The sequence below is a fragment of the Hyperoodon ampullatus genome (genome assembly GCF_949752795.1).
Source record: "Hyperoodon ampullatus genome assembly, chromosome: 2".
Classification (NCBI taxonomy): Eukaryota; Metazoa; Chordata; class Mammalia; order Artiodactyla; family Ziphiidae; genus Hyperoodon; species Hyperoodon ampullatus.
Genome location: NC_136915.1, coordinates 49,277,586 through 49,292,051, shown reverse-complemented (window position 1 = coordinate 49,292,051; position 14,466 = coordinate 49,277,586). Strand labels below are relative to the sequence as shown.

The following is a 14,466-nucleotide window of genomic DNA, read 5'->3' as shown; positions in this document are numbered from 1 at the left end:
AAGGAGTACCTGATGTCAAAACAGGAGTGGGTCTGTGTGAATATGTCTTGGGGGTCAGTCAAGGATACCTCTGCCTTCATCAATGCCACTTTCGGAACTTCTCTACAGGAGGGACCTAGGAGTCTAGTTGCAACGGGCTAGCTGAAAGAAGGACCAGGGGTCTAATCCTGAAAGAGGTTGTACAGCACTCCAGATGTTATTGGAAAACCATCATTTGTTCATATCAAAGGATGGCTTGTGGGGGAAGGGGACAGGCCTGATGGAGACACTGAGGGGCTCCCCCCTCAACAGCCAAGCTCCTCTTCAACCCCTTCACTGGCCTTGGCAGCTTCCAGGGTCACTCTGCTTACCCTGGAGGACGTCCAGGGCCTAAAGAAGGGGCAGGATCTGCCATCAACAGCCATGTCTCTACCTGAAGACATCCGAAGGGCCAGGAATGGGAAGGCGAGGAGGAATCTGGAGCTGACCTTGGAGGTGACTTCTTCAGATGGATGTGGGTCATGGCAGGACTCGTGGGAACCCTGGCTTCTGGTTAGAGAATATTGTGGGGCTGGACTTCTACCCTGAAGGAAGGCTAACTAGGGCTTGGTAAAGGGACCAATGGATCAACAAGATGCTGCTGGCTGGGGGGCTTCCCTGGTGGCGCAGTGGTCGAGAGTCAGCCTGCCGATGCAGGGGACATGGGTTCGTGCCCCGGTCTGGGAGGATCCCGCATGCTGCGGAGCGGCTGGGCCCGTGAGCCGTGGCCGCTGAGCCTGCGCGTCCGGAGCCTGTGCTCCGCAACGGGAGAGGCCACGGCAGTGAAGGCCCGTGTACCGCAAAAAAAAAAGATGCTGGCTGGTCTGTGGGTCAAGCCCAGCTTCTTTTAGCTGACCAATCAGAGGCAAGTCACTTAACCTCCAGGCCTCTGTTACAGCTTATCTGCAAACTAGAGAGAGTGAGAGAGATTCCTGGGCTACGGGGCTCAGGGAGCGTCCAATATGATCATACTGTATCGGAAAATGCATTGTAAACTATAAAGTGTTTTACAAATGTGAATGGTTAGTTTTATTCTCATGAGGCCGTTAAAGTGATTAATTACAACAATATTATCAGATGGAACGTGGCTTATTAAGTTACAAATAAAATGACTAGGGTTAAGTTGGGGAGAGGGCCTGTGAAAATAGATATTATTCCAGATTCTCAATCACATATGGTTATTAGCATTATTTTTAATTTTATGGCCTAAGAATCCCCTTTTTCTATAAAATTTAATTAACTCAAGGTTCTATTTAAGCAGCAAATCCAATGGAATGAAATACCAATCTATGTTTAATGCCTCTGCGTGTTTTTTTCTCGTTTAATCCTTGAGTGGAAGTCATCTGGCAGGAGGAAAGTCTGTAGCTCAAGAATGAAGGTTATTTTAAAAGTTGTGCTTGGGGCTTCCCTGGTGGCGCAGTGGTTGGGAGTCCGCCTGCCGATGCAGGGGACACGGGTTCGTGCCCTGGTGCGGGAAGATCCCACATGCCGCGGAGCGGCTGGGCCCGTGAGCCATGGCCGCTGAGCCTGTTCGTCGTCTGGAGCCTGTGCTCCGCAACGGGAGAGGCCACAACAGTGAGAGGCCCGCGTACCAAAAAAAAAAAAAAAAAAAAAAAAAAAAAAAAGTTGTGCTTAAGGAGAAAATTAGCCCATAAATTATATTTATGATGTTAGTGAAAGTGTGCCACGAGTTCAACACATTTGAAATGTAAATTGTGCGACTTAATTATTAACTTCATTTTAATATTTTCCTACCACTGAAAATAGTCGTGGGCCATTTGCAAAGCATTGAGTTCCAAGGACCAGGAAGCCCAGAAGCTTCCCTTGAATGGATTAAATAGAATTACGCCTTTTGTGGGTTTGGGAGAGAGCCTAAGGATTGGCATCATTTCACCAAATAATATAAATGATTGTTCACATGCTAAAGAAGCCTTCCCAAAGACAAGCAAGTTTTACAATCTATATCTATGGATCGTCCCCACCAGACTGTAAGCTCCCTGCAGGCTGGGACTTGTCATTTCTCATTATTATGTTCTGAGCACCCAGCACAGTGCCTAGTCCGACATGTTGCACAGTCCATCGTGTACGAAAAAAAAACATTATGTAGCTGGGAGAGAAGTGAATATGTATAGGGCCCTACTGTGTGCCACGCACCGTTCATTCAATCTGAAAGCTTAAGGGGAAGAGTTGAAAGTGAGTTAACCAGGCTAAGCTGCTTGACTTTCAGCGAAAAGAATCTTTTGTGCCTTTTTCACCAGGCTTGCCCAAACTTCAAAATCCTTCTAGTAATATTGTCAATAAATCTGCAGGGCTTCCCTGGTGGCGCAGTGGTTGGGAGTCCGCCTGCCGATGCAGGGGACGTGGGTTCGTGCCCCAGTCCGGGAGGATCCCACATGCCATGGAGCGGCTGGGCCCGTGAGCCATGGCCGCTGGACCTGTGCGTCCGGAGCCAGTGCTTCGCGGCCGGAGAGGCCACAGCAGTGAGAGGCCCGCGTACTGCAAAATAAATAAATAAATGAATGAATGAATGAACGAATGAATGATCAATCAATCAATCAACCTATCAATCTGCAAAGGAGGTATTATCTGGACATTATCTCCAATGTCCAGATGAGGGCAAAGTGGCAATGAGGAATTGCAGAGGTTGGCAGTGGGAGAGCTCAAATACATCCCTGGGGATGGGACTCTTCCTGGGCCCAGAGCTCATGCATTTGTCAGTAACAGAGTATGTTCCTTTCTTTGTGTGAATCGTGGAGCTCCTGCCTTGCCTGGTTAGAACAGATTTCGAGGGCAGGGGTCCTGCCTGGCAGACAGGCAGACTCTCCCTGTCCTTTCAGTTGGGTGGTGTTTTTAGGTTCCCCCAATTAGAAACTATCACTTAAAATCCAAAGACGAGCAGAAAATATTTTTTTTTTTTGCAGTGGGCAGATGTGCACAAAACACATGATTATATACTTTAAGTCAGGCCATTTGATTGCCGACCACAGACTCCCTGAAGACTCTGAAGCTGGAAGTGTATGCAGATTAATTTCTAAGTGTGTCTTAAAGGGCTTCTCCCACTGCTCTGGCTGGCCTTGCTCAGACACTGTCATATGATGGATGGGAATATAGTTGATACAGTGGCTACAGTGATGGAGCTCCTCGGAATGATTAATAGTGTATATATACTGGGCTGTTTTTGATGCCCTTCCTGGTATTAAATGATATGTTTTCTTCTTCTCCGACTACATTTTTTATCTTAAAGATGGATTCTTTTGGGGACTGTCATTTGACTGCCTGCTCTATATGCAGAAAATTCCAAGTCATGGCCCCGGTGACCTTGAGGTGACCTCTGTGAGACTCAGTTTATTCATTTGTAAAAATGGGGATGAGGATTCATATCTCTCAGGGTCAGTATTATTGGGAGTATTTACTGAGAAGTGGCCATGAAGTGGTGACTTGCTATTCTTGATTCATGAAAGGCATTTTGTACATGTGGATACACTCATGAAAAAAAAGCAAATGGTGAGATTATGTCTTGCCTTTGTCTCCTGGAGAAGAGAAACAGTGTTGGCACTGGATGGTAAATATGTAAAAGTGGTATTATTATTGCCTATGCAAGGTGGCTAAACCCAGATCTGCTTGACTAAGCCCAGATAAACAGCCGGACACACTGAAGCAATAATTGATTCTGGCTACATCCTAGATGTTGTCTTTGGGATCAAGAGGTATCATAATGACCAACGGGGTTTATTGTTTATATAGTCATGATGAAAAAGAAACGTGTGTCCTCAAATCATATTTTTTTAAAACAATGCCCACAGCATCCGTTCCCCTTGTGATTACACCATTATCTTTTTTTCTTTTCAGGCTGTGACCCAGTTAGAACTTTTTGGGGACATGTCCACCCCTCCTGATATAACCTCTCCCCCCGTAAGTATGCACTTCCCTCAGAGTCCTGCATCTCTTTCTTTTCCTTCTTCAGTCGCATGGTGACAAAAATATGGGCTTTGGGTAAAAGAGGCTACTGGTGGATTTCAACTTGGACTCTTTTCAAGCTGTGTGATTTGGGCAAATTTACTAGCAATTCTAAACCTCAATTTCCTCTGCTATTTTTTTAAAGGAATTATGATACATGCTCTGTTTTGAGAAATAAATGAGACCATGCATCAGCAATTACAGGCTATCACTGGGGTTCTTGCTGTTATGCTGGGCAGTGGAGAGAGACAGGAACGGGATGTGGTCCCTGCCTGCAAGGAACACATGGTCTAGCTGGGAATATGGGCAAGAAACTCCACAGGACAGCAGACCCGATGAGGCATTTGTCATCTCCTACCCAGAACCCACACAGTAAAGGAAGCCAGGTGGTCAGCCCAGTAAAGGAAGCATCTTCTCCCCCCGGCCCTTGCTGCCCTCTCCTCGCTCGTTTCCTTCTTTTCTTCCCCTCTCCATCTTCTTTTCATTTCCTCCTCCCTTCCCACCTGCCTGCTGGCTTCGCTGAGCTCATGAAGCTTTGGATTCCCAGCTCTAGTTTCAGCCACAGTATCTCAGTCATTGCTTGCACTGGGGTAGAGATTGCAGGGAGCCCTCACTTGAAAATGAAAATGAAAAAAGAAAACCGAAGCAGAATAGAATCCCAGTGCTTTGAGAACTGGAGGCATTCCGAGGCAACCCTGCAGCCACTGCAGAGAAAAATGCCAAGCGGGCCCTTCCAACTCCTCCCCTGCCCACTCCCTGGAGGTGGGCGGAGAGCAGGCAGGCACAGCTGCACCAGCTGAAGCTGCTGGGAGGGGGCGGATCCTCCGGGCACCGCGCAGTTGCACAAACCCAGGGATGGTGCTATGGGTCATTGGCTAGCTGCACCTCACGGAGAAAAGGCTGTAACATCACCACTGAGGACAGATGGCATGAGAGCCTGCTGCCCACAGCTGCCGCCAGGGAATCTAGGCACAGCTGCTCTGCTCCAAACGCCTGGTGCCCAGAGCAGCTGTGAAGGAGGGGACAGCAGCTCCTGTCTCCAGGGAAGCTGGACAGTCGAGAGAGTCTCTCCTCCATCCCAGGGGGAACAGCTGCGTGTCTGAACCATGGGGCCATGGAGCTAGAAAGGTCTGGAGAGATTGTCTAACCATAGCCTCTTCGTTTTACAGATGAACAAACTGAGTTCCAGAGAGGGCATGTGACTCACCCAAGGTCACACCAGAAAAAAGAGAATGACATTGATTGTGTTTTAAAGGGCTCAACGCAGCAGCTCATGGCTGTGTTTCTGGCCTTGAACCCAAGTGCTGTCCAAATGGGTATTTAATAATCCTCAGAACAATGCCATGCCTCCTGCAAGCTGCTAGTCTAAAAATGGCCTTGTCTAATTGCCATGGTTTCAGGATTAATTGCTTGCTCCAATCTATTCCAAGGGGAAAAAAATAAGCATATTATGGCATCGAATAGGCATACTCTATAGGCAAAAGGCTTCTATAACTGGGTGTGGACCTTTGAGAAAACTAGTACCCATGTTTTTATCTCAGTAGCCTCACCTTACCCAGCAGTTCATGCAGCAGGCCTTTCTGGAATTGCAGCATGGGCCAGGCTTTAGAGTTTGTAGCTGCTCAAGCATCATTTTTTTTTTTTTATCATCTTCTTGAGAACATTTGCTTCTTTTTGCAAGTGAAGGTTCAGGCAGGATTCTGGGAGTCACCAGGACCCAAGGGTCTCTATTCTACTTGCTAATCTTTATTTGTTTATTTAGTCAACATCTGTTTATTGGCCATGTATTAAACGACAGCCTTGAGCTGGGCACGCAGTAGGTCCTGAGTGAGTGTATGTCACTTTGAATTGACCATTTCTGAAGGGTGAAAGATATTCTGGGCTAATTTGAGGGCCCAGAAACACCTTCAAAGGGTAGGGGCTCAAACTAAATAGTCGTGATACTGGCCAGCGTTTGCTGAGCACCTACTATGTGCCTCTGTGTGGCAGGTACTAAGTGATTGAAATGCATTATTTCATTTAAGCTTCTCTGCAGCTCTAGAGATGGGTATTGTTTTTTCCCATTTTATAGTCTTTATAACCAGCTCATGGTCTGCCTGGCACAGTAAGTGGCCCGGACCGGGGCTGGCTTCTGTAGCACTGCCCCACTTAATTCCTGTGCCTGCTGCTTCCCGTCCTGATTAGCACTGAGCCAGGTCTCCCAGGAGCCTCACGCGCCCCTGCCCTTCTCTGTCTGACAGACTCCTGCAACTCCAGGTGATGCCTTTATCCCGTCTTCATCTCAGACACTTCCGGCGAGTGCAGACATGTTTGGTTCTGTACCTTTCGGCACTGCTGCTGTACCCTCAGGTAAGTCCTCTTCCACCTTCCTCTGCCTCCACCCACCAAGAAAGAGAAAGGGTTGACTGAACCACTGCCAGATTATGCCAGACACCTGTGGGACCACCATTCTCTCCTTGTGACTCTTCAGGTGACATTGAGAAGCTGCCATGGGCAGGGGGGTGGTATGTTCACAAAGCTCTGGGATGCTGCAGGCTGGAAATCACTCATGTCTTGCACCTGAAAGGTCAAGATTCCAGCTGTATAGCTTTGGGGAGCTTGGTGCACACACAACCATGCAAATCAGTGCAAATCCTGATTTGTACGGTCCAGCTCAGCCAGATGGAGGGAAGGTGGGGGAGGGGTGAGTCCGTGCTCTGCAGACCTCTAGAGATCTGATAGAAGAGATCTGCCTTATTGGTGGAGGCTTAAAGAAGGGGAGGTTCCCCATGCAAAGGGAAACAAACACCTAGGAGACAGAACAAACTGCTAACAGTGAATTGTAATGGGGCTCTTAGTGATTTAAAGAGCGTTTGTTCTATGTTCCAAATATTCTTTAAAAATATATATATATATAATATATACTTTTACAACAGGGTAAAAATACATATAGTAATAGTGTTGCAGGTGCAGATTGGTGGGGTCTGAGGCATCTTGTTTCCATGGCATCGGGCACTCCGTGTAGCTGGCCCACTCTGCCTGGACATGGCCAAAGGTGGTATTAGTTCTGCTTTTTGCATACATGGCAAAAAACAAAGTCTTTAAGGCAAAAACATCCTTAAGGACTTTTTTTCTTTAACTACATATTTGAAATCTGTGGCTTTATCTTTCTTTTTCTACTTTGTTTATATAAATGACAGCCTTTGAATATCTCAGAATACAAATTTCTTGCATTCTTCTATAAATAATTACTTTTAATTACACAGCATTAGAAACAAATTCTTGCCACCAAATATAAACCTTGCTGTTATTCAAAGTGAAATTAAAAATTCATACTCTGTTCCAAAGTCGTATGAGCTGAGGGATCATTATGAACTTCTAGAAGCAACAGAGGTTGATAGCCACTGGGTCTGACTTACAGTTGAGAATCTATAGGTAGCCTAGAAGTGTCTTTCATTGCTAAGCTTTCCAGTCAAATCTGTTTTACTCACCCCTAAAATGGAACAGTGGCAATGACTAGTTTTCTCTACCTAAAATGGATATGAAAATGTCCTTGGGAATAGTGTTATTGAATCTGTCATTTTAAATAAGAATAATAACAGTTTTTCAGAAATCTACCACCTTCCTGTGCCATCAGCCTCGTATCCAGAATAACCATGCTTTGTCCCCACTATTTGGTGGCACCAAACTTACTCATTTTTAGGCTTGTTCATTCCACAGATATTCACTCAGTACTCACTGTGGGCCAGGTCCTATTCTAGGTGTCTGGGGTGTGTCAGTGAATACCAAAGACACAGACCCCTGGCTACAGAGAGCTTACTTTCTATAGGGGAGATGGACAACAACATAAAAATAAGTAGCTTAACATAATCCTAGAAAATGCTCAGTGGTATGGACAGAAGGAAATGTGGAGCAGGGCAGGTGTGAATGGAGGTTGTGGTCAGGAGGAGAGGCTTATGCAAATGTGTGATGTGAGCCAGGAAGGCATCTGGATCAAGAGTACCCCAGGTGGGGCTTCCCTGGTGGCGCAGTGGTTGAGAGTCCGCCTGCCAGTGCAGGGGACGCGGGTTCGTGCCCTGGTCCGGGAAGATCCCACATGCCGCGGAGTGGCTGGGCCCGTGAGCCATGGCTGCTGAGCCTGCGTGTCCGGAGCCTGCGCTCCGCAACGGGAGAGGCCACAACAGTGAGAGGCCCGCGTAACGCAAAAAAAAAAAAGAAAGAAAGAAAGAGTACTCCAGGTAGAGAAATGGCCCGGCCCCTCCCCAATCCCCTCTCTTTGAGTCTGAGGGGCTGGATGCAGTTCCGGCCCTAACATTTGACTAAAATGCCTGAGAACCTGCCTGCACTGCTCTGGGCCCTCCCCCCAGCCAGAGCTTTAAAGGCCTGGATTTTGCGGTCTTGTACTTGACCAGCTGTATTGCAAACTGTGGATAAACCACTTCTGCACATTCAGATTCTGCTGCTTCAGCTGCTAAAAAAAAAAAAAAAAAAGATAGATTACCTCCAAGATTTTAATTTTTAGAAAATAAATCTAAAATTAATTTCAGTTAGCGTATTTTTGCTGCTCTTACTCTACTTCGGCTATGCTGAGAAACAAAACTGGGCTTCAGTTGGTGTTAAACTGTCTGCCTTCTACCTCCCTTAACTGGCCTTAAAAATCACTGCAGCTGTTGAATCTCCGTCTCCTGTCCCTAATTGCCCAACCAGTGACCGGGAGATGGGAAATGACCTGGGGTGTGCAGCACAATTAATAGGCTGGGTTTGAACCCTGGCTCAGCCATTTATTTATAAGCTTTAGGCTCCTGGGCAAATTACTTAACCTGTCAGAGTCAGAGTTTCTTCATTTTTATAACTGAATTTAAAATAATACTTACCTTGCAACAATATCATGAGAATTAAATGAGAAAATAAAGTCAAGTGCCTCTGAAAAATGCTGGCACGTTGTAAATGCTCGATGTGGAAAATGCTGTTATTATTATTACTCTGACGTCTAAGGTAGAAGAAAATATGTCTTCTTCTTACCTATGTTTTTTTCCTTTGCCTTCTTGGGATGTTTTCTTTAAAAAAATGCATGAAATATCGGGCTTCCCTGGTGGCGCAGTGGTTGAGAGTCTGCCTGCCGATGCAGGGGACACGGGTTCGTGCCCCGGTCTGGGAAGATCCCACGTGCCGCGGAGCGGCTGGGCCCGTGAGCCATGGCCGCTGAGCCTGCGCATCCGGAGCCTGTGCTCCGCAATGGGAGAGGCCACAACAGTGAGAGGCCCGCGTACGGCAAAAAAAAAAAAAAATGCATGAAATAAAGTTTAGGTCTTTGACTTCCTGACTGCACATGGCAGAGCTGGCCTGAAGGGCTTGGAGAATGTGCTCGGTATGAGTACAGACCCTGCCAGTAACCAGCTGTGTGACACAGCTATATCGCTTTGGAGCCTCAGGGAACTTATCTGTAAAATGGGGATGATAATTCCACCTCATAGAGCTGTTCCTGAGTTAATACGTGTAGTATAAAACATTTAAAACAATGCCTGGCAGTGTTTATATAAGTAAGCACTCCGGAAAAAGTTCCCCGCCCTACTCACTGGGGACCCTGGCTCTGCTACCTACCCTTGCTGTGTAGCCACATCAAACCTTCCCCTCCTGAAGCTGTAGGTTCCTTGTATGCAGATTAAAGAGATACTGATAACAGCTACCCCAGAGGCTTGTTTGCAAGGATCAACTTCACAAAAAATGTGAGCTCCACTAGAGCAAGGATTTTTATTTTTTTTACTGTCTTGTTCTTCACTGCATCTCCAAAGACAAACAGTGCTTGGCACCCAGGAGGGCCATTTTTGAACAAATGAATCAAATGACATAATGTAGATAAGAGGTACCATATAAGTTATATATATGTTGGAGGAAGTAAGTCTAAAAAATGTTTTCACTATTTTTCGCTTTAGTTTTTTCACTTTAGTTTTCACTTTAGTTTTCACTATTTTCTTCCATTTTAGTCTGCTTTTTTTTTTTTTTTAAATAATGAGGATATCCCTAGGTGCCAGCATCTGGTTATAAATTGCAATTTCAACACTTTTAAAAATCTAACTGCAAGGCAGTAATGCAGGTGTTTCCTTTCACTGCACAGCGAGGAGATTTATGATTGATCTGAACTTCATGGCATAAACAGATGCTCCTTGGCACCTCCCCCCTCCACTGTTGAATGTTAACCAGTAAACAGTTACTAAGTTGTCAAGTGGCTGCAGTGGCAGCCACGCAGTGGTTTCCCATGTCCAGCGCTACTGCAGCCCTGCCACTGAGAGGTCCCTTCAGGGAGGCACAATGCCATGTGACCCGAGAGCCTTGGCTCACAGGTCTGGGGAAAAAGCCCCCACTGCAGGGATCCCTCCCACCCAGGAAGAGCAAGTGAAACCTGCAAGTTCCCAAACATGATACCCAATTACCCTTGTTGCCTTTTTTTTTCTTTTGAATATTGTACTTTGTTCTGAAGCAGATGGCATGAAGCCAGGGAGACATGCTAATAGCTCTCTCCAGAAAAGTGTGCACGGCCCATCTGTTGGCTCCTTGTGGAAAAAAGGAAAAAAAAAAAAAAAGATGGTGGGGGAAAAAGCCTGCCACCAGCAGTAGACTGACTCATCAGAGATCATAGCACTTACGGATGCTGGAGTTGAATTGGATACTTAGAAAAATGCAGTGAAGGCATTTATTCCACTGTGACTCATTCACCTCCACCTAGAGCCTTTCTCCAGCCTCCAGCATTTATGGAGCAGTGGATGTGTGCCCAAAACTGTGCTAGATGCAGATGGGGGAGGGAGAAAGAAATAAAAGGTTCCTCGTAGCAGGAGCTTTCCAGTCTCATGAGGGAAGACAGAATCACTGGGCAATTCCGACGCAGTGTGACAAGTGCCACAGTGGAGATGAACTTGGGGGCCTGTGCACACCCAGAGGAGAACCAGCTGAGTCTAGAGGGCAGAGGTGATGCTGAACCACGTCTCAAAGAGCAAAGGAGGGGCAGCCATGTGAAAAAGAATTAGGGATGGCTTTCCAGGCGCAGATGGACCAACAGAGACGAGAGAACAGGTTGGGTTGTTTGCATCTGCTGCAGGGAAGAGTGCCAGTGGGAGAGCAAACGGAAAATGGGGGTGAGGAAGTGGAAGGGAACTGACCCCAAAAGCTCCAAAGTCAAGCTAAGGCCTCTGGGCCTCATACTCAAGGTAATGAAGCACTGTACAGCTGACCTTTGAACAACACGGGCCTGAACTGCACCGGTCCACTTATATGTGGATGCTTTCCAAGAAATACTGCAGTAGTACTATATATGGTCTGTGTTTGGTTGATTCTGTGGATGCAGAACCAAGTATATGGAGGGCCAACTATGAGTTATATGCAGAATTTCCACTGTGTGCAGGTGAGCGCCCCTAACCCACGTGTCGTTCAAGGGTCAACTGTATTTGCATTTTAGAACAGTCATCTGGTGGCAGTAAGGAGGGTGGGATGGAAGCCAAGCAAAACAATAGTCTGGCTGGAGGCTGAAGCCTTCCATCCATTTACCAAAATGGGCATCAGGGTTGGTGTGATGAAAAGATCCATGGGCAGGTCTTCACCCTGTCAGATCCAGTGCTCCTTTTTTATAACAAGGATTTGTGATGTCTCCTTTAATATTTTGAAATGAAACTCATAGAGAATATAACCTACCTACTTGGTTTTTCAAAAATCAATATAATGTCCTAACTGTAATATAAAGAAGAAATAAAGGAAACTAATTTATAATAACAAGATAATGTATTGCAGTAAGGAAATGCCCAGGTAAAACTACACTAAAAAACATACTAAGTGGTCAGGTGTGTGTACCTATAACTAGAATCACCACAGGTTCAGACCAACCAGTACAGGAGTGTCATGCTTCCTCCAGCGCCATGATCAGGGACCATGATTTTCCAAGTTGGTGAACAACTCCTGACAATGTTCCAAACAAAACGAAATATAGTCTTCCCTCAAATATACACAGTTCTTACATTCCTGGAAAATGTAGTGCATTAAAACTGTGCAAAGAAACTTTGATTTTCCATGTGATTCAAAGTCCAATCTAGTCCCTGGCGGTCCAGTGGTTAGGACTCGGCACTTTTGGTGCCATAGCCTGGGTTCAGTCCCCGGTCGGGGAACTAAAATCCTGCAAGCCACAGGGTTGTGCCACCCCCCCCAAAAAAAATAAATAATAAAATAAAATATTCATTAAAAAAGTCTAGTCTATACTCAAATAATCACAAACAGAATGCTGACATTTCTTTGTCACGCACGTTATCTCCCACATTATAGAAGGTCTAGTGTCAATGCTCTTGGCCCCTTAAATGCTAGTACTGTCTGGCCGCGAAATTGTCATGACAACCAAAACACACCCCAGAAATTTCCTAATCATGCCTTAGGAGGCAGTAGCACTCCCACCGAGAACCATTGAACCCTGTCAAAGTCAATCAGAAAATAAGAAAACCAATGTTGCAAAATTCTTAGTCTGTTGGTAGGTTCAAGTCACTGCATTATTATGATAGACAATGTAAGCACGTTGCAAGTTTAAATGTCAGCACCAATGCCTCTTCACCCCCCTCATTTCCAAGCACTAGGACCAAGGTGATCTGAAAAGGATATTGTCTGTTTTGTTGCCACTCCTGCCTCATTCCATAAAAGTATTTAACACTGTTAGATTGATCAGCAGGAAGCCCGTGTGGAAAGCCCATGTGTCTGTCTCTACCCCACTACTGGAGCCTCCTCTGACCTTGGAAGGAAATGGACTGGCTTTGAAAGTTGGCTCCATCCCTTAAGAATCAGTTGAAGGGCAGGTGGATCTGAGGCTAGAGCATGAGTGAGGCAGCCCACACGTGATTTCTCTGGGCTCACCGGAGTCACTGACACAACCCAGGACATGCCCAGTGCCCCTGCGCTTGCCAGTCTTCCATTTGGAAGTTGCTAGATACCGTGCAACCACCCTCTTCTTTTCCTGGTCTCACTGCTCTGTGCCTGCAGATTCCTTCCGATAGCCATAAAAATGCATATTTTGAGAGGCCCTCTACTCTGCCTGGACTGGTCATCCGTCTCCTGGGCTTGATTGCACCCTGAAAAGGGTGGGGACCTCTGGAAGGACATGGGAGTCTCCTCCAGGCCCACAGTGAGCTAAAACATTACATGGCTAGACCAGCTTTACGGACTGTGCTAAGATCAGAAGTCAGTCTTGGCCATCTGGGTGAGGCAGTGGAAAGAATGCTGGCTTTGGGGACAGATGACCTCAGTTCAGATCCTGATCCCAGCATGTCTCAGCTGTGTAAGCCTGAATGAGGTACTTTTCTTCTCTGAGCACCAATCTCCTTATCCCTCAAATGGAGATAATGATACCGACCCTGCAGCGATTTTGTAAAGATGTAAAGCACCTAATACTGCACCTAGCACATTGTAAGCATTTAGTAAGTGGAAATTATTATTGTTTCTATTATTATGGTACAGAGTATCACTTGTGCTCCTTTTAAAATGATTAGATCTCACCTGAAAGGAATAATATAGCAAAAAATTATGGTGACGTATGTGAGTACACCCCCTGGAGTTTTGCAGTGCCTAACCTGTGCCACTGTATGAGGTGGTCCTGAGTAGATGCTAACTTACATTTTTTTAAATCTCTAAATTAAATCTTTAAATTAACCCAATGAGGCGCAGAAGGTATTTTCTACCCATTTTACAGATAAGGAGAGGCTTAGAGGGCTTCTGAAGCTCTCCCCAAATTCCATAGATAAGAAGTGGCAGTCTGAATTTTAACCTTGGCCTCTAAAACTCCAACATTTTGATTCTTTTTTTTTTTTTTTTTGCGGTACGCGGACCTCTCACTGTTGTGGCCTCTCCCGTTGTGGAGCAACAGGCTCCGGACACACAGGCTCAGCGTCCATGGCTCACAGGCCCAGCCGCTCCATGGCATATGGGATCTTCCTGGACCGGGGCACGAACCCGTGTCCCCTGCATCGGCAGATGGACTCTCAACCCCTGCGCCACCAGGGAAGCCCAACATTTTGATTCTTAATCATTTTGCATACCGCTCTGATGCTGAGAAGGAAGATGTTATAACCTGGCTTTACAACAAAGAGCTTGACTCTATGCTGAAGCATTTGGGAATGCCCTAAGTCTAGCAAGAAGGGGAGGCAAGATTCAAACCCAGCTGTGCCTGGTTTCCAGCGCTCTGCCTTTTCCACTGAGACACACTGGTTCCTGAGGTTGTGTGCTGTCAGAAACCTCTAAGAATTATAAGACTCTAAGAACTATAGCAATATTATCATTACTCCCCAGATCTCTGCCCGGTGTCCCCCTCACTGTATTCTAGTCTCTGCTTATAAGTCATCTTCTCAGAGCGGTTTTCCCTGACCAGGGCTCTAGAAGACAGACTCCAGGAGAGCAGGGACTTCTGTCTTACTCACCTTTGCATCCTAGCACACAGCCTGACACTCAGCAGTTGCTTGGTCCCTTTCTTGCCCATCACTTGACTCCCTGAAT

At 46.1% G+C, this 14,466-nt stretch overlaps 1 protein-coding gene across 5 annotated transcripts in view; it reads left to right on the top strand.

The window, feature by feature from the left end:
- The window catches only part of DAB1 (DAB adaptor protein 1), a gene marked incomplete at both ends in the record, with an annotated part of 285,045 nt that overhangs the window by 253,120 nt on the left and 17,459 nt on the right, over positions 1-14,466 (top strand). For all 5 annotated transcript variants that reach the window (XM_079698048.1, XM_079698050.1, XM_079698047.1 and 2 more), the window contains 2 exons: positions 3,868-3,930; positions 6,216-6,324. In XM_079698048.1, the coding sequence (XP_079554174.1) occupies positions 3,868-3,930; positions 6,216-6,324 (172 nt within the window). The remainder of the gene's footprint in view (positions 1-3,867; positions 3,931-6,215; positions 6,325-14,466) is intronic.